The following is a 20,556-nucleotide window of genomic DNA, read 5'->3' as shown; positions in this document are numbered from 1 at the left end:
AGTTTCTCCTTCCAGCACCTGTTTTCCTGAGCAAACCCTTCCTCTTCCAACTTCACCCGTCAGGGAGAAGCAAAAAGAAAGACAAGTGCAAGAACACCCAGATGTACCCTCTGAGCGAGACGCAGTACTGCCCCTGCGACAAGTACAACGCCCAGCCGGTGGGACGGTGGTCGGACTGCATCCTGCCCGATGGCGCCCGGGCCGAGAGCCCTCTGGGGTTGAAGGTGCAGGGAGACGTCAAGGAGTGCGGTCAGGGTTACCGCTACCAGGCCATGGCGTGCTACGACCAGGACAGCCGGCTGGTGGAGACGTCACGCTGCAACAGTCACGGTGAGGAAAAGATGCTGACACAGCAGAGTGCGCATGTGTGCGTGTGCACGTGAGGGGGCGATCTGATTTATACATCAGATTCTTACTGTTTCATATATTTAGTCTGAATGGTTGCATCATGTTTGTCTTTCTATGAAAGAATATTCAAATAATTTGTATTTAATCCCCATAATTTAAAGACCAGGAGGTCAGAATCAACAGAACAGATGAAAACACAAAGATTCAGAAGGAAAGAAATGATATTTATCAATTTAAACAACGTCACCCTCTTACGTTTTTCTGTCAACTTCCTGGTTAACTTCAGCAGGAAACTAAACCTAAACATCACTCTTGTTTTGGATCATTTAACAACAGTTTTTCCATCCTCAAAGTTTTCTGACTACATTTCCAGTAGATCGATGACTTAAAGACAGGAAATGAAGACGCAGCAACACCTCAATAGAATTGGAACAACTAGAGAAGACTCACCGTCCCTTCATCTAAGCTGACAGCAGTCTAACATAAAACATATTTTACAAACTGAATCCTTTCATCTTCTCTGCCACGCCAGCAGACCTGATGTCACATAGTTGATCAACAGATTTCAATTATATTGTACATTAAAAACCATTATATCTCTTTATATTGTCAACTATATTTAAAGGGTCTATTTCATGCAAATTTAACCTTTTAGAGCTCTAAGTTTTTTTCTTGTTCATTCTTCACAAAAACAACCCAAAGTGGTATCTGTTCCATTTTTGAGCATTCCTCTAAAAACCACCACCACCAGCCCCTCCCAATCCACGATGATGGGTGGGTCCTCACATTGTGGCGTCACAAAGTGAGGAACAGCCTCTTCCAGGAAGAGTCTGCACTGTCAGCTCCGCCCCCAGGCTAACACTGGGGGCGGTGTGTGTAAGTGGGGGTGTGTGTTAGCCTGTGGGCTAATCCACATGTGTACCGGCCCGCAGTGTAATTAGAAAGGGCCCACGAGATCCTATCAAATGTGCATTAGGGCTGGCCTGTGGTATATACTGTACCTCTAATACTACAAATCCCACAGTGCTTTGCTGGTACGTCAAAACTGGCAAGCGCTCCTTTTTTCTGTTGACAGTCACTGACAACCATCCTCCAGTCACACCGGACACGTTCAGTTAACCCACCACAAAAATGGCCAAACAAAAGGTGGACAACAGGAGCTTTCAAGACGGATTGCAGGTTCGATACCCGCCTTGCCCGCCCATGTGTCGAAGTGTCTTTGGGCAAGACACTGAACCCCACCTTGCCTCTGGTGGACGGTTGGCGCCAGTGTTCGGCAGCAGAGCCGCCTTTAGTGGGTGAATGGGACTGTTTAGCGCTTTAGGCCTTTGAGGAAGGTAGAATGCACGAAACAAGTAGAGGCCATTTACCACCATCCACCTCATTGAGAACGTAGTTGGACTTCCACAGGAGCATGAATGCTCTCTCCCGTCTTTGCAGTACTGGGATTTGCCCACAGAGAGGGCTCCCTCCATCCCAGCCTGTTTCTGCTGATTCTTGATGCAGGATCTGACCGTGTTGGCGCCACTTTCCCATTAAAAAAATGATGCTTGACCTCCTAGTTTCAGTCCAGCGGTGTTCCAAATCCTTCCTCTCAGCTTTTCAGCAATGGTTTCAGTCATTTTTGTGTCTGAAGGTTCTTCCCCCGTCTCGGTGTTGTTCCACGTCTCAGGATGATCGTATTTTCTCCGCTCCTTCTGAAGTCAGCAGCAGCACAGAGGAGGGCTGCAGAAACAGTTTTTTGTTGTTAAATATTCATCTGAAGCAGAACATTTATTTGTGCACAGTTGAAAGCCACTCCCATAGCAGCTGGGGAGTCATTTGGAGCCCTGGATTTCATATAAGCTGCTGTCAGAAGCATTTGTCTCCACGTCGCAGAGTCTTATCTCAGATCCGGAATACTTCAAGCGCAGATTCCTGGCTGGAAAAGTTGTTGTGAAATTGCTGTGAAATAGAATGCAGGAGATGTTCAAATGAAAGCATCAGCGCTGTGCATATATAAACAGGGGTTTAGTGTGAGTCACAGCCTCAGATAAGCGTCGCCTAATCTGAGTGTGGGTGTGACACGAGCGCATGGTTGGCATGGCGTTTTTGTCCTTTCTTATTGTGTTTTTTTGTGTCGTCGTGCGCTCATCGTCAGGCATCGTTGCGTTTAATAGACATTCCTTGAAGAACTCAGGAAAACAAATATCTCCAGACGTTTGTCGCTAGTTCGCAGAAATCTTAAACCATCGTCGAGGTGGAGAAGAAGGTCGCTCGGATCAGGCAGGAAGTCTGCGCCGCTCTTATCTCCTTATTCCACAGATGAACGCCGGTCCTATCAAAAATGAGGGATCTGCTACTTTGTTCTCGTATGAGTGGGAGGAAAAATTTTGATTGAAGCAGTTTTTAATGAATCCCATTTGACCCCCACCCTCCTAGACAGGGCTAAGGGTGAGTGGTTTTACAAAAAAACAAATCTAAAGCTTTATTTATAAAGCATTTTGGACTTTGGACGATGTTGGTGGTTTGTTTAAAATATACATTTAAACACAAGACCTCCACTTAATGTGCAATGCATTGTGGTCTATATTCCTCTGAATGGACTGGAATAAACCTTTTTCTATGGATGACATCACTCTCACTCAGTCCAGTTCTCATTTACAGATAATGGTCAACCCCCCCCCCCCCCCCCCCCCCCCTCGTATGGGTGCATGTAACTAAGGCTTAAGGACCTCACATGAAGACCTCCACTTAATAGAAAATGTTTTTATGGACCATAACCTATTCATTTATGGATATAAAGTTCCTTTTTTTAGAACTAAATCTTGAGAAAACTCTCAAAAATCCCTTTTGAAACCCGTTGGATCAGGACGACCGTGGTTCCGATTCAACTTCCCCGTGTCCCACTCTGAAACGGGTGGTTTGCTAAAAACGAAGAGCGAGGTTTCAACCTGAGCGGTGGGGGGGGGGAGGGGGGGGCGTAAACGACTGCAGTGAGGTGATTTGTTGGAGCGGCGTTGGAGCAGCAGACATGCGGCCGAGGCTTCATATGCTGACAGGAAGATGCCAAGGTTGCAGGACAAAGGTCATCGTCTGATAAGGTTAGCGGCGAACACGAAGAGACCTGCTGGCTTATGGAGACTCGTTTTTTTTATTTTTTCATTATCGTGATTCTTCTGTCTGGGCGCCTGCACGCCGAGCCTCTGCTGCTATTTTCTGGAGCACCGGGGATAACGCTGCTTTCACAGCCGGGATGATTGCGGTGCAGAGGGCGCAGCAGGTCACGCATGAGGCGGCGGCGCCGGACAGTCCCGGGGGGCCGAAAGTTTCATAAACGCTTCTTCAGCCCGTCTGCTGCTGGCTGATGAAATGTGGTTTTTGGCCAGCAAAGACGGGAGCTGAAGTGGTCTGGACTGCGCGGCCAAAACCAAAAACCCCTCAGTGAGCTTCCGTCATCAGATTACGACAAACCCGCGTTGCATCGGTTTTGTGACGTCTGACTTCTCACGGCGTTGAAGGAACGAGGCAGAAACTGTGACTAAAGCACGAGAATGAAAACGTGTTAAATGCGTTTCTGTCAGGTCGCTCTGCTTGGTTACCATGGTAACAAGTCTCGTCCCTGCAGTCGGAGATCCTTTCATTGAAAACGAAGCAGAAAATATTTTTTATTATTTGTTCTAAATTTGGGTTATTGGGGAAAAAAAGGCCAATTTTGGTAATTGAGTTGTGGAGGAACATAAGATGCCACACAGAGTTCATCGATGAAGAAGCAGAGAGCAAATAAATGATGAAGAGGTTACAGTTTTGGGTTGAGCTGGGCTTTAATTCTGTCTGAGTTTATCCATCCAGAACGTTAACGTTGTTGGAGGGAACGGAGGCTGAAGCGTTTGCACAGATCCTCTTTCTTGTTGTTCAGGAGATTCAGTTCAGAAACAGACTAAACTAAATTGGGCGTCGCTGCCCTTAGACCCTCCTTCTCTGTAATGGAAAATAAAACAGATTCCAGGAAAAAGGAAAGAAGAAACCTCAGGCGTGTCCACATGAAGGAGGGATCCTCCCCCAGGACGGACAGGCGATTTACCAGAACTCTTAGAGAAGAATTAACTTATCTAACTCTACAATTACATGTTTAAATAATCCAGCAGATGAGCTTCATCCAGATGGAGTTAGGGGACGGCTGGGGGCGGAGTTAAAGAATTGCATTTCCCTGCATTTTATTGAAATGTCGTTGCCAGTGGTCTTTGTGCCGTATTCTAGGACATTGTTTCTGTAGCGGCAGCAGTTTGCGCGACAGTTGGCACAAAGCTTTTTTAAACTGCCTTTTTTTTGTTCCTAAATCCCAACAGTTTGAATAAATAAATACTCCCAAATGCAGTTTTATTCTTAATTATCTTTGCATATGTCCTCCATCATCAAAAAAAAAAGAAATCGCCACAAGAACATGTTAAAAACACCAAAAACATAATTTTCCTCAGAGTGGGTCTTTAAAGAAACAGAAACTGCGTTCATTGGCGTCCACTTAAAAGATTTTTCCATTTGAACTTGGTTGTAGCACAGAATGGGAGCTATAAGTTCTATGCTGATGACACAGTAATGCCTCACTACTGTGAAGTGGAAAAAAGAAGTTTGCGTCGACGCGACTGCCACTGTGGTGGATTGTTAAATTGCATAGATGGTCACACATTAGACCCCTGAGTCTGGATGTTAGTTCTGAATCCTACGGAGGGATTTAAGAGTTTACAGAGCCGATGCTACGGGATATTTTCCTAATTATAAAAACAAACTTCCTACCAAAAAACAGAAAAAACATTTTTGGAACCTTCTTAAAAATACTTGATATCGCCATTTGCTTGTGCTGAGCAGGGAACCGGGCCTTCGTTTCTGCCAGCTTAGGTTGTCATCAGCAGGACTTGTCATTTTTCTGCAGGCGCCTGGTTTTGATGCATCAAAACAAAATGCTTGGGTGCACACAAACACCCACTCCTCATTTATTCCAGTGAGAATCTCCAACAGACGCAAGAGATGCTTACACTGGAATTTACCCAGAATGCCTGAAAAATGTTCTCTCTTGAGGCGGATTTCAGGAAGAGACGGTGATGTTTGCCAGACCAAAGCGTTCTACTAGAACCATCCAGTACTCTACGAGGCTTTTATTGTGAAAACTGCATCCATACCTTTCTCATCTGCACGTTCATTCATCGTTTTGGGCACTTCATTTGTACCCAGAGACAACAATGATTAAAGCTTTAGAACAGGAAGTAGGAGTGGTGACCGAGGACCTGCTCTGTCCTCCCCGCCTCAGGTTACATCGAGGAGGCGTGCATCATTCCCTGTCCCTCCGACTGTAAACTCAGCGAGTGGTCCAACTGGTCGCGCTGCAGCAAGTCCTGCGGAAGTGGGGTCAAAGTTCGCTCCAAATGGCTTCGAGAGAAGCCGTACAACGGAGGCCGGCCGTGTCCCAAACTGGACCACATCAACCAGGTATTACAGACGGCGGTCAAAACAACAACCAATCAGGGGTTCAGCTTTGGGTCGTGACATGTTGATCAAAATGCCGTCAAACTGGGTCACAGAGAGACGGAAGTACTGCTGAAAGCGGCATCATTCAGGCGCAGCTCCTGCAGTAGATGGTGAAGCTCGCCGTGCCGGGAGAGTCTCTGAATGATGTCATAACCCCGGACATGGAGATGGGATTGCCGACGTTTTTGTTGAAACCTGATCCCTCAGCATCTGTACAACGCTGAAGTTGGCTTCCGATTCACAGTTTCCGATTGGCGAGGGCACTAAAGGAACATTCCACTGCATTTTTCACACTAAGACCACCTAGAACTGGGTCCTGTTCAAAAACCGCTGGACCTGGACTGATCCAACCTGGATTAAATTATGATTTAGATTAAACACTTTCTGATTTGTGAAACCTCACTGCGCAAAATGTGATAAAAATCCTCCTATTTCACATTTTCACAAATCAGAAACTGTATTTAATGTATTCTTAAGTATCTAATGCATAATTTAATCCAGGTTGGAGCAGTCCAGGTCGTTTGGTTTTTGAACAGGATCCAGTTCTAGGTGGTCTCAGTGTGAAAAATGAAGTGGAATGTTCCTTTAGTGCCCTGGCGAATTGGAGGCTAACTTCAGTGTCGTCATGCCTCCATGTAGCAATGAGGCGAAAGACTTTTGAAGGTAGCTCCTCCCACACGCAGCAGGAGCATCTAGACTATGAACACATTTTTGGACAAGCATAGAGAGCGAATTCGACGCGTAAATGGCGTTGGGTCTGGACGCAGCATTCGAGCTAAACGTACAGACACAAAGGACGTTTCCGGATGACAGTCGGGTTTTGATGAACCATCATCACATTGTCTACATTGTGGGAACTGTTGCTTATTAACTCTTCTGTTTCCCTTTTATCCACTGCAACTTTCTTGGAAATGACTCGCTGCCAAAGGCCCAGGTAAGACGTCTGTGATGTCACTGAAGCAGCGACGGATACGCGTTTGCTGATGAAAGTTAGCATGAAGAACATTTGCTGCAGTTTGACCCGGTTCTTGCCCTCAGGTGTACGAGGTGGTGCCGTGTCAGAGCGACTGTAACCAGTATGTCTGGGTCGCCGAGCCCTGGAGTGTTTGGAAAGTCAGCAATGTTGACCTGAAGGAGAACTGCGGGGAAGGCGTTCAGACCAGAAAAGTCAGGTATTTACAGGAACCGCATCTTTGTTCTCTTCATTTGTTCTGCTGGGGTGTCCGGACTCTTGTTTGTCTCCATGAGAACCAAGGTCAGCTCTGTAGTCCAGCGGTCTCCAGCACTTTCCTCAGACTGCCAACCTTTAGCTCCAGTCTTGAGGTTCGTTGAATTATCTTAAGTCTTCCACCATTTACGTAATCAACGCCGTCCTAACGGATTCAGACGTGGAGAAAAGCAGCTTTGTACTGAATTCAACATTTTTACTAACGTAATCGTAAAGTCAACTAATGTAAAGTGTTGCATACCGGTGCAAAAACACTTTTCTCCACATCAGAATCCTTTGAAAGGACGTCAAACTGTTGCAGCGTTACGGTGGTTCAAAGAGTGTTTTTTTCTTCTTTCCGTCGGCGGTGACGGCTCAGGCAATAAAGGGTTAAATAAGGATGTACAGAAACGTGTTTGAAGCCAACAAAAAATGGCTGAAATTATGAGTCAGATAAACGCCTCCACCTGTCCAATCCTTCTGTCTTTAAACGGCCCTCGTGTGCTTCTGATGCCCATCACAGTCACCAAGAAGTCCACCCTGAGGCAAAACCGTTTTCCCTCCCAAAGGGGGGATTTGAGCTGAACTTTTGCGCCTCCAGACAGCCTCCTTGATGTGGGCGTTCAGTTGTTTTTAAGGCTGAGTTGATGAAAATCATTTTATTGATCTGAATCAATCCTAACTTAATAAAACAATAATCGATCTATTAAAGTAGAGATTGATCTGTAATGCCTTTCCTTCTCCGGTGACCTAACCCATAACGGCAGTAAAGCCAAAGGAGTTGATGCTAATGTATAATGGAATTTTTCATAGGACAGCTAATGCTAACACTCGGTTGACCTAAACACACATGGCTAACTAAATGAACAGCTTTACATCCTCACAGGCAGGAATTCTCCAAAGTCTTTTAAGGAAATATTTTTTAAGTTAACCATTTGTGTCCAAAGCACCGTTTTTTACTCAAATCTTCCGGAGTAAAGTGTAATTCTGTGGCGTAAGCGCCACCTAGTGGCCAAACTGAAACATAATGATCTGTACATCTTTGTTGAAGCTTCTCCATTTTACAATCTGACAAAGTATGTGAACAGTTTCAGATTAATATGAATATCTTCCATATATATAGATTACTTTTGTATTTCTATACACGTTCAAAATTGAATCGACTCGAGTGGATTGGGAACCGAATCGATCCAGGCTCTGGTGAATCGAATCGAAATAATTATTGATGCCCAGCCCTAGTTATTCTGAGTTTGAGAGCAGATATGGCGGCGGCGGCACATCAGAGTCCTTCACCAACTCTGAGACCAGATTCAAACTTGGAGTTTTTGACAGGAACCAAAGACCTGAGGCCTGAATTTATGAGCCAAGACTTGACCTGTGACTAGAAACTCATACTGACAGGAAATGTCCAACCAGATCTAGTCTAGGTGTTAGGTTCTACAGTTAGAAGGGAGAGGCCAACGTGGGGAGGTGTCGTGTCATGGATGTCATGCCGGAACGTCCCCGTTTGACTGTCGGGTTAACGGTGATGTCGTACATCAACGATCCTCCCTCTCTTCCCGTTAGAGTGCTGGTGCAGCCGTTCTGATAACTCTGACTGCTGAAACGTTGCCGTTTGTGGTCCTGCAGATGCATGCTCAACACGGTCGACGGCCCCTCTGAGGGGGTGGAGGACTATCTCTGTGACCCGGAGGAGATGCCGCTGGGGGCCAGGGAGAGCCGGCTCCCCTGCCCTGAAGACTGCGTCCTCAACGACTGGGGCCCCTGGAGCCGCTGCAGCCTGGTGAGAGCCCAACCCACATCAGAGAGCGCCGGCTCAGCAGCCCAGAACGGGACGGGGGGGGGAATCCGCTGAGATTTATCTCGATATCTTTTTTTTTTCTTTTGCTGCCTATATTTCCCAGAGGCGGAGAATTTCAGGGCTTTGCTGTTATTGTGATTCATCTGGAGGTTTATCCTCCTTCAGCGCAGCGAAAAAAGGAGAGGAAATAACTGAAAAGCAGAAGGAAAACCCCCTGATATGTGAATATCCTGCATGACTGCGTGCAGCAAGGAAGACGCTTTCAGTCGTCATAAATGTGCAGAGCAGGAATCCGACTGCAGCCACCAACATGGCTGTTGTATGATCATTCTGATGAAAACTGATCTTAACTGATAGAATTGTAGGATTTGACAGCAGGGATGGGAACTGTTTGGATTTGTTCCGGTGCTCCGGTGCTCTGAACTGGGGCTTCAAAAAAACACAAAGCAAAAAAGAAAAAAAACCCGGAAAGATTGAAGTGTGATGAAGAAGAGCGCTTCAATGTTCCTAAGATGCTTTACTTCCACCTTTCTGACAGTCTGCACTGCATCTCTGTTTAGACACACGCTGAAGTAAACGCTTATTTCACTGCTCCTCGCCACGGCGACGGCCGTTTTTTCAGAATATCCTACTAGAGTTCAACCGATGTGTTTCTTTCAGGGCCAATACCGATTATTATAATTCGTGAAGGGCGATTATTTGGAGCCAAATTTCATTTGCAGTAAAAGTGAACAACACCAACAACTACCTTTATTTCAAAATAAGGAAATACCAATAAAGAACTGCTAGAAGTGCAGGGAGTAACAGGTTCAACAGCATCTTTTATCATTGTTTTTTAAAGTTAAAGTTAAATAAAACGTTTCCTGAAATGTTTCATAGTAAATAAAGTCAAACTTGAACAAAAATGACTTATTTATCTTTGTGATAAGTTGAAACAAAAAGGGAATTCCTTAGCATCTTATAGGTTCAAAGTGTAAACAAATAAATAAACAGCTCCCTGAAGTTTTATCAATTTAAAAAAAAAGTGACTTCAATCTTCAGTAGTCCTAGATAGTCCGAGATACTGATGAAGAAAGCAACGTTTTTCCACGTGCTTTCCAACCAAACCACTTCTCTCGGGCGTTGATAATTGGTCAACCACTACATGATACACCTTCAGTCAAAATGCAGAAGCTCCGCCCACCCTCAGATGATCCCGCCCACTATTGTTGGAAAGGTAAATGGACCTCTTCAGCTCTCCATCGTCCTCTATTTCTCACTTGTGGAGGTCAATATTCAGTCCTGATAGTTGACTTAGCTGTGGAATGATGGCACATTTATTGTGGAGACCTACTGGATAACACCCTCATGGGTTCTGGACGCTCTCCTGAATAAAAGGCTCCAAAGGCGTCAGAACAACCCATCCAGGCCCCCCCCCTGTGATGCCTTAGACTGGAGGTAAAATGCTGCTTTACATCCTCTGGTTCCACCTGCTGGTTTCCCAGCAGCACTCTGGCCATTGGTAATCACAGCCCATTCTGCCCAGAGAGCCCGACACACCGACTTCCCACAATTCCAGTCTCTCCGTGGAGTCTGCGATGGCAGCAGCGGGGGCTCGCACATGTTTTATTCATTCTGTCAGCAATGGAGCCGTTCAAAAAGCTGTCATTTGCTCCCCCAACTCTCTGCTCTGCAAAAGCGAGAGCCTTTGGCTCACCAACTCAGGAGAATCTCTGTTTCAGCTTTCCTGACATTTCCTACTGGAAAAAAATCTAATTCCAGATTCTGGGAGGGAAGAAAATGAAAAAATCCCACTTTCTTTCCTTTTTATGGTAGGAGGTTTCTGTGAAAGGCATGAAGAACCACATCCATGAAGAATGTGGTCATGGGGAAGCCAAATTTTAATTTGATTTCTGTTTTTGACTGACCTTTATTTAAGCAGGTAAAACCCGTTGAGATCCAGATCTTTTACAAGGGTGACCTGGCCAAGAGGTCAGCAGCTCACGACACGATGGAGACGGGATTACCCGATATCTCAGCATCATCTGTGTCCTCCGACCATTGCAGATGAGATATACAGACATACAGTCAGTGTTTGCATGTAGCCATGAGGCTAAAAACACTTTGACAGTAGCTCCTCCCCCACGTGACGGGGGCATCCACTGTAAGAACACAGTTTTGGACAAGCGCTGAGTAGAAACTATGATGCACGTCAAATTTGCAAGAACCGAGTTTGATGCGAGCGTAGCTTAAAGTGTCATTTCTGTTTTTCCAAAAGTCCTGCGTGCGACTAAACCAAAAGAACAATCTGACCCTTGTGCTGTCTTGTGGGGTCATCTAGACCCACTAGACAGTGCTCTGAACCTTTTTTCTTCAATGATTTGTGATCTTCACTGGTGTCCATGGATTACATGAAATCTTTCCACCTTTATCCACCTTTGTCATGGTAGGGAGAACACGGCAATGGAAGGGTGGGGTCATCTTGACAACACAAGACAGCACAAGGGTTACATGGAGGTCAAAGATGTGACCAGACGGATCCATGTCTATGTAATGGAGACCGTTTCGTGTCTGTGCTGATGAAGATGGAGACTTTAACGGAGAGCTGGAGCGATGTAGATGTCATGGCGGTCGTGAAGCTCAGAGAAGCTCGCCAGGACGTCGGCATCAAAATCTGCTTACACGACAGAAAGCATGAATGCAGGATCAGAAACCCGGTGATCAGACAGCAGTGACTCCTTTACTGGCGTCTGCGGTCTGATTCCAGGTCAGAACAGTGTTAGGGCCAATCACTCCGTAAACGGTGTAAGCGCATTGTTATTCCTGCAAACATATGACTACGCCTTTAACTGGAGCCTCTGATTTCAGCCCTGCACCAGAACCAACAGTCGAGTCCGGACGGCGTACGTCATTCGGTCCCCCAGCGCGGGGCGGGAGTGTCCCGACACGACGGACAAAGAAGCCTGCAGCCTGAACCTGAACTGCTTCAACTACTTCTACAACATCACAGGTAGCGGCTGGCGTTTATGTGCGGCTCTTTACCCAAAAGAAGTTTGATGTTCACCCTCAAAGTCAACACGAAGAGGCGACCTGCTGCTCAGACCTGCAGCAGGATGAGCATCCACACTTATTCAGCTACTTCTTTACAGCAGATCAGCACAGAACCGGATAAGACCCGGCTTTATGACCATTTAGCTGAAGTGAAGGCCTGAAACAGACTGCCTGCTCAATCAGCTCTTATGTATGTTTCAGTTACACAATAAAACCATTATAACTGTTCTCTCCTCCAGGCGCCTAACGACATAGTTATTTTAGTTTATTTAGTTTATTTTCATTTGAAGGATGATGGAATTTTCCATCACTTTTATAGAAACTGCCTGCAGTTTTTTTATTCTTCCTGATCAATCCCTGAAAGTCTTAGTCCCAACTGTCCTTAAAGGTGGATACAGGCTGTCCACTGGCTAAAACATGACCAAACCTGTCCGGGACACACAGGTGACCCGCATGAAATATTAAGACCGCTCAGTGACCCCGAGGAGAGAAAATGTTCATGCACGTTTTTCTCTACGGCCATGCTGCCTGCAACCTTGAAAGAACGCGAAGTAGGTGAGAGTGCCAGAAGAACAAACCACTGTCCACACAAAAAGTCAAGGTGCTCTTATTCTTTGTCATTTCCTGGCTTAGTGTGAGAAACATGCATCCATTGACAACAGTATGGCAGGGAAGCAGCCTACAATGCAGCAGCATGGAAGAAAACAACAAAAAGGAGGCCTCCATCTTGAATAGAGGTCCTCTTTTATAGGTGGTTGGCTCCGCCCCCTACCAAACCAACCCAATTACCAATCAAAAGCAAACGCACATCATAAGAAACACAAGAACATTCACATGCTTTTTCCTGGTAACAAATGCAACATAAATAAACAAATGTCATCAATTTAAACAGCAATCCTTAAACAAAAATAAAAAGAGATCCTTTTGAATTTAAAACAGGCCTGTCAAAGGAAACAGGTGGGTCCACTGGACCTCCTGGAAACAGGAAGTGCACCTAAGAAACCAGGAAGTACACAAATAAAACACTGAGAACAACCAAAAGCAGGTGTCTACAAGACTAAATAAAGTGAATTTCAATAGCCGTAGGAACCTTACAGCTGAACAGTGTGTGCGCCCACTGACGCCCTCAGACGCAAATCCACTTTATTAAGCTCCCACAGCGGACAGACGTGTGCTCTGTCACAGACACGCAGGCGTGTCGTACAGATCTGTCACCTTATTCACCCCCACCCAAATCCTGCGCACTACGCCAGGAGCCCGTTAGTCCTGTTCAGGTGATACCTGTGCGTCTTGACTAGAGTGTGGGCACGGACAGAGGAATCTCTGGGAAGAGACACAATTGTCAGCAAATGTTCATCAAGACCAACAGTGCTGGAAAAGTAGATGTTTACTATGGACGCAGTGCCTTTGTGGAGGAGGACACCGTGAATCCAGACAGAGGTTCTGTGTTTAGTAGAAAGCAGATGAACCAGCTGTAAGGGTGTGGAGAAGGTGGTTGGAGTCGCTTCCCCCCCCCGTTCAGCATCTCTTCAGCAGAAACAGAGGCCTGGCAATAGCCAAGGGCTCTTCCCACCGTCTCCATACGACACTGAAGCTGAAAGGGCAGAACCTCCAGGCTCACCAACAGTCTGTGCTTTTACCACAAGCTGTCAGGATAGTAAACGGGCATGAACAGCGGTTGGGTAGGTGTGGGTGGGGTTGCTCTTTATGTTCCCTTATTTATTTGTGCTTTACCAAAATTTTCACCCTAATGGTCCCAAGGGAAAATGCTATTTCAAATTGTCTGCGATGCTTCTGTATGAAGGGCAAGTTGGCAATAAAGCTTGATTGATTGATGGAAACTTTTTACTGTGACCAAACTTTAAAGATCTGTGATACTTTTTCACTTTTCCTTCTCACTTCCACCCTTCCTGTGGCACCGTGACGCCTGATGGATCCCTGCAGCCAGGTTTCCGGTCTCACTCAGGTGTTTGAACATAATGAATGAGGTTATTGTCGGCTTGAGCTGTCATTTCCCCTTCGCAAAGCTTTTCCTTTGCTTCTCTCCTCCTCTTCGTGCTGCTTTGTGTCGGTTCAGTCTTCCTCTCTGTCTCCAGAGTGACACTAAGCTGCTCTGCAGAAGGAGGAATTGTAAACGAGCTGCAGCTAAAAACAGCCGCTTGTCTTTGTTAGCAGATGGCATAGTTCATGACGGATATCTCAGCAGTCATTGTTTTTTTTATATTGAACGTTTTTTGTTTTTTTAGAGGCATTTGCATCTTTGCCTTGTGACTCCTCCTCATCACTGCTGTTTGGAGAGAACTGGTGGTGTTTATGACGGAACCAGCTCCTGCTTTTTAAAAGATGGAGGCTCACAGTCAATCACACCATATGGCCAAACGGCTCAAAGCTGGCAGGAAACGATGCTGATGGCAGCCAGATCTGATGGTTTTTGTTAACAGTAATCATGTGATTTTACCTGTGAGCAAAAGCCAGACACTCAACTCTGATTTGTCTGAAGGTAAAATTAGAAAAACGTCATGAAGATGGAGGTGGGAACACAATATAGATGAAGACCTTAAGTTAAAATTGTGTTCTGCTGTAATTCTCTCAGCATTTCTTCCTCTTTTGTGATGTAATCTCTGATGTGAAGGTTTGTTGGTCCTTGAAGCCATAGTCCCAACGGCCCTCACGGGTGGACATGGACTGTCTGCAGGTGAAAAGTGATCAAACCTGTTCGGAACACGCAGGTGACCCACACAAACGATCAAGGTTATAGACCAATTAGAGAACCAGTTGAGAGAAAATGTTCATGCAATTTTTTTCTATGGGCCTGTTGCGGGCAACAGGCTGTAGTGAACACTAATACAACACGTAAGGGTAAGTAAGGGGGAAGTAGGTGAGGTGGGTCGGACGGGTTTTTCATCTTTCAACCCCCCAAATCCTGTGAACTGCAGGCAGCTCCATTGTGTATTTTTCCATCTTTGAATGACATCAATAAAATACACTCACCGGTCACTATCAGGTCCACTGTGCTGGTACCGGGTTGGACTCCCCCTTTGCTTTCAGAACCACCTTAATTCTTGGTGGCACCGATTCAACAAGGTTCTGGAAACATTCCTCACAGAGTTTGATCCATGTCGACATGATAGCATCAAACAGCTGTGTCGGCTGCACATCCATGATGCTGATCTTCCGTTCCACCACATCCAAAAGGTTCTCTGTTGGGTTCTGGTTACTGGGTTTGAGTCACCAGGCCGTTTGAGTCCAGAGAACTCATTGTCATGTTCAAGAAACCAGTCTGAGATGATTCCAGCTTTAGGACATGGAGCCTTATCCTGCTGGAAGTAGCATCAGAAGATGGTCCACTGTGGTCAGAAAGGGATGGACATGGTCAGCAACAATACTCAGGTAGGCTATGGAGTTGGAACGATGCCCCACACCATGACACCACCACCTCCAGCCTCAACCATTGATACAAGGCAGGATGGATCCGTGCTTTCATGTTGTTGAGGCCAAATTCTGACCCTACCATCTGAATGTGGCAGCAGAAATGGAGACTCACCAGACCAGACAACGTTTTTCCATCTTCTATGGTCCAGTTTTGGTGAGTCTGTGTGAATTGTAGCCTCAATTTCCTGTTCTTAGCTGACAGCAGTGGTAGCCGGTGTGGTCTTCTGCTGCTGTAGTCCAACTACCTCCAGGTTGGACTTGTTGTGCGTTCAGAGATGCTCTTCTGCAGACCTCGGTTGGAACCAGTGGTTCTTTGAGTTCCTGCTGTCTTTCTATCAGGTAGAACCAGTCTGACCTCTGACCTCTGGCATCACCAAGGCATTTCTACCAATAGAACTGCAGCTCACTGGATATTTTCCCTTTTTCTGACCATTCTCTTTAACCCTCAGAGATGGTTGTGGGTAAAAATCCCAGTAAATCAGCAGTTTCTGGAATCTTCATACCAGCCTGTCTGACACCAACAACCATGCCACTTTAATCACTTTTCTTCCCCATTCTGATGCTCAGTCTGAACTGCAGCACATTGTCTTGACCATGTCTATACGCCTAAATACACAGAGCTGCTGCCATGTGATTGGTGGATTAGGAATTTGTGTTAATGGTCAGTTGGACAGGTGTGCCTAATAAAGTGGCCGTCAGTGTAGTCTGTCGTGGATACACTCGTGGACGGGTCAAACTTAGACCTGTTTAGAGCAAACAGCGCATTCGTTCCCGTGTCTGCATTTAGTTCGTCTATTGGAATTTCCATCGCCGTCTCCCGCACTCTGCCTAATGGCTGCAAAACCTCAGTGAGAGCTTTTTCTTCTCCAAATCAACCATTCTTGTCAGTTTTCCAGCTTCTGTAGAGCTTTCCTTCTTCAAACGCTGGTGGAACTCTATAGTTACTAACCATCCTCTGCTTTCAATGTGAGGGGAAAAAAATCCTTAAACGATTATATGGCCACTACCATTTCAGTAAGAACTTGCCTAATACAGGTTCCTGAATGTGCTTCTAGCATATGGTGTTCTCACTGGACTGGTCCTGCACAATACTAGTGCGTGGACCTACAGTAGGAAGAGTCTTGGTGCGAAATGTCAAAGGGGTGTAAATCTGGTGAATCTTGTTCCAGACTTTTTCTTTCACAGCTCTTTTCCGATACATCAAAGACTTGGTGTCACAGAATTCCGGCCGGACACAAACCGCAATCATTCATTTTCTCCTTCATGATCACCTTTCAAATGGTTGGTACTTCCTTGTTTTGAAGAGAATGCCGTCCATACGTCACTACCAACTTAGAGTCCCTGAACTTTCAACACGGGTTCAAAGGGCACGCTCTTTGTATGTAGAGCCTCACAGAGATGTTAGAAAGCAAAGCGGTACCTCCAAGTGCCTGTAGATACTCCTGACGCTGCTTTTCAATTGGCTTACGTGCTGCGTCTGTCCTGAACGCCACAAATCTGAAGGAAAAGCTCAGATGTCCCCCTCAGCAGATGATGACCTCCTCCTCTCCTCTACCACCACCTTTCTATCCGCTCATCTGGACTGTCCTGCTCTTGTCTTTCTGAAGCCTCCCTGTTCTGATCCACATACTCTGCATTTAAAAAGCAGCTCTTGATTGCACATTGATTTACTCAGAACATCCAACACTAGACCCTTTCAAAAAGTTAAGTGTAGTAATTACTAAACGGTTAATGCAAACCTTTTATTGAACTGCTTCAGTGAGAGCAGAGGGTCTGGACTCCTGTATGGATTGCTTCTCTGGAGTTTCATTGTGGTTTTGCACAAAGGCCTTAGAAATGTAATCAGAGTGACTTTTGTTCAGGCGCTCTGCTAAAACAACACCGCTGCAACCTGCTGCATGCTAATGAGTCTGTGATTAAGTTACCAAAGCCAATGACTGCACTACAGAAAATGTTTAAGGGTTGGTAATGAAACTCTAAAGCATTTCATGAAAGTGTTTTATGCCCCTTTTTCTCTTCGAGAAAAGCAAACACTGCAAAAGTCAGATTCTAAATGTGTTCATTTTGATGAACTTTACCTTCAGATTTTAACCAATTTTGAAGTTTAAAGCAAAAAATCTCTGAAATTTAAAATAAAAACTGTAGTTTTGTGTTTGACTGTGTATCTAATGCAGCCAAATTAAAAATATAAATGAACTGTTTAATTGGACATTTTTTTAGGTTTTCACAAACTGAAACTGTATAAATTCATCAAAAATATATTTTTATTGGTCAAAAACTAATCTGGTGTTTTGAAAAGAGGAATGACAACATTTTCCCTAACAAAATAACGAGCCTAAAGATAATTTATTCTCCTATATTTAGTCAAAGCAATAAAAATGTAAGAGATGGAATCAGATGACTGTATTTTCCTGACCTCTTGAATCACCTGGATGAACAAAAACCATCATCGATTCTGGAATAGAAGGAAATCTGGACTTTTTCTGGCATTTCTGGACAATCACAGCGTCAAACAGGTCAGACTAAAAATAGCAACAAGCCTACAGCCAGGCTCAGCGACGATCCCACATCTGTGTCTTTGGTGAAAAAAAGTCCTTTTGATTTCAGAGACGCTCCAAAAACAAAAATCTGATGCAGAGAACCCCGCTTAAACACTTCCTGCATGTTGTTCCATGCAGTCTGCACACAGAAACGTGGAGTTTCTGCTCACATGCACTCCTGCTCTGTTTCCAGTACAGAGAATGAATAAAACTTGAATTGAAAACGCCTACAGAGAGCAAAGATGAAAGTGCTGCTTCACTCAGCTGCAGCACATCGGTGACTTTGTCTCAAACTCGTCTCTAAATGTTCTCCGTTTAGTGTCCAAGTCAGAAACTGATTAAAAAAAACAACTATTGTGTGGAAATTAAGCCCTTTTGTGGTTGGAGACCCCCCCTCCCTCCCTTCTAGGCTCTGACATGTGAGCTACAGAGACGAGTAAAAAAGATGAACAATAAAAAAGCAGAGATAAATAATAACGTAGATTTATTTTAGGAGCATCCTAACTTTTGACATCCCTGATATAAAAAGAAATCAGACTTCCCTCAAAACCTTAAAGAGGTAAAAAGCGATTTCAAAGAAGTTTAGTCAGAAATGAGCCCAAAAATCCAGACTAGTGTCGCCACCATTGGACAACAGACTGGAGCTTTAATGCTGGTCCAGTTCGTCCTTTACACTGACCAGTCACCAATCCCACCACCAGCACCTGGACAGGGGCGTGGCCAACTGAGGTGCGACCATTGACTGTATCTGAGTGAGTGACGTCATCCACAGAAAACGCTTTACTATCAGCTCCAACCAAATTAAGTCAATTCAGTCGCCATTTTTTTTGCAATACAGATGCCGCCATTTTTGAGCCAGACGTTTTCAGCAAGCAGTGGTTGGTCCGAGCCGGCCTGAGTCATTGCTTCTATGGCAACCACTCTCACCAATCAGGAGTGAGCTTGTTGAAAGCCCACACCCCCTACCACAAGAAAGCAGCCTACAAAAAATCTGTGAAATGTTTTGAACGTTGGACATGGGGGCCAGAAGCCTCCACCTACTTTTATTGAGCCATCTGATTGGTCAGATGGTTCAAAAACTTGAACTGCAGAAAAAATATCAGGGGGAAAAGAGGATTATCAAGAAGATGTTAAAAAAGCTCTCAGATCAATAGAAATGACTGAGTAACAGCTGTTTATTTCTCTATAAAAGTCTGTGGGATTTTGCCTTCTTGGAGCCACTTCCTGTTTGGAATGCCAGGGGGGAGGGGCCACTCAGTCCAAGTCTCAACACAGTCAGTGGGTGGGACATTTGCCAGACGAGCTGCTAGCTTTGGTTTTTCCTGTCTTCGGTCGGTCACAGCAGACGTTATTTTTCCTTTTTCCATCTTTCTGACGGACAGAAACCAGAGTGAGAGAAGTTGAAGACGAGTTTGAGACGCCGTGATGCTGCTGCGCCTAAAATCTGTTTAGAAATCCTTTCAATGTTATTCCGAATCCTGAGGAATCTGCGATCCATGTGACATCGGTCAGAACCCTCAAACCTTTTTCTAGTTCGTTTGCAGCCCAGTGAGGATGAAGCCGAGGAGGCGGAACGTAGAGATATGCCGACACGGATCCATTCTGTTACTGTGAAACATGGAAGCAAATGGAAACAACAAATAACCAGCAGGCCTCTAGCAGCTTTAGCCAGAGAGGGGCTAAAGGGAATTACACTTCTTTTTCTGTCCTTGGATTTTTCTTCTTTAGTCTGAAATGTTTTCTTTCTCAGAATAAACATCAGACTAGAACCAGAACCAGAAGACAGGTCTGTCTGCTTCTGTGTTACTTTGAATATTGTTTTGCTTTAATGAAGACATTTTTCTGTAATTATCATTCAGGACATGTCATGAGATGATAGCTTTTCCTGAAATGGACAGTTTTTCTGTTTTCCCATTTGCATCCAAACTTTAGTTTCAGAGATGCTTCAAGCAGGACGAAGTTTCTACATTTGTTCAGCTTTTGTTTTTCAGACAGCTTGTAGGAAATACTGTCATGCTGATAAAACGCTGGAATTTCTGCTTTTGCTCCCCTCAGACTGGAGTACTTGTCAGCTGAGTCCCAACGCCGTGTGTGGGCGGGGCATCAAGACGCGGATGCTGGACTGCGTTCGCAGCGACGGGAAATCGGTGGACATGAAGTTCTGCGAGGAGGTGAGGCCTTCGGGATCCCTCAAAGGCGGTTTCCACGTTTCTCTGTGCGTTTGGTGACGGGCTTGTGGTGAGGGGTGCAGCGTCGTTTCTGTCCACCATGAGGGGGCGCTGCAGGAGGGACTGGCCCCTGGCCCTCCTCCTCATCCTGCTGGTGGAGGTGCTTCCGCTCCCCCCCTGGGTCCAGCAGCCGACTCCCTGTGCAGAAAGCGGCTGACAGGGATCCGAATGTCGCCTGAAATCCTGTTTTCATTTCGACGCCTTGCAGCTGAACTTGGAGAGGAAGTGGCAGATGAACGCGTCCTGCGTGGTGGAGTGTCCCGTCAACTGTCAGATGTCCGAGTGGTCGCCCTGGTCGGACTGTTCGCAGACCTGCGGGCTTGAGGGTGAGACTCGAACCCGCGGTTTTCTGCATGTGACCGCACACAGGAATGTAATAACCACACAGCAGCAGGTGCTTAATGAGAGACGTGTATGATGTAATCACTCAGAAAGAGAGGTTTGGTCTGACCAAATCACCCACTTCAA

General features: G+C 45.5%; 1 protein-coding gene across 1 annotated transcript in view; it reads left to right on the top strand.

The window, feature by feature from the left end:
• The window catches only part of thsd7ab (thrombospondin, type I, domain containing 7Ab), a 197,276-nt gene that overhangs the window by 148,915 nt on the left and 27,805 nt on the right, over positions 1-20,556 (top strand). Inside the window, exons 17-24 of the mRNA XM_078933641.1 lie at positions 64-330; positions 5,633-5,811; positions 6,779-6,784; positions 6,889-7,022; positions 8,687-8,840; positions 11,706-11,847; positions 19,916-20,031; positions 20,297-20,414. Coding sequence (XP_078789767.1) covers positions 64-330; positions 5,633-5,811; positions 6,779-6,784; positions 6,889-7,022; positions 8,687-8,840; positions 11,706-11,847; positions 19,916-20,031; positions 20,297-20,414 — 1,116 coding nt within the window. The remainder of the gene's footprint in view (positions 1-63; positions 331-5,632; positions 5,812-6,778; positions 6,785-6,888; positions 7,023-8,686; positions 8,841-11,705; positions 11,848-19,915; positions 20,032-20,296; positions 20,415-20,556) is intronic.

The sequence above is a fragment of the Oryzias latipes genome, chromosome 16 (genome assembly GCF_053564925.1).
Source record: "Oryzias latipes strain Hd-rR chromosome 16, Olatipes_Hd-rR_3.1".
Lineage (NCBI taxonomy): Eukaryota > Metazoa > Chordata > Actinopteri > Beloniformes > Adrianichthyidae > Oryzias > Oryzias latipes.
This window is presented reverse-complemented; position numbering and strand designations above follow the sequence as displayed.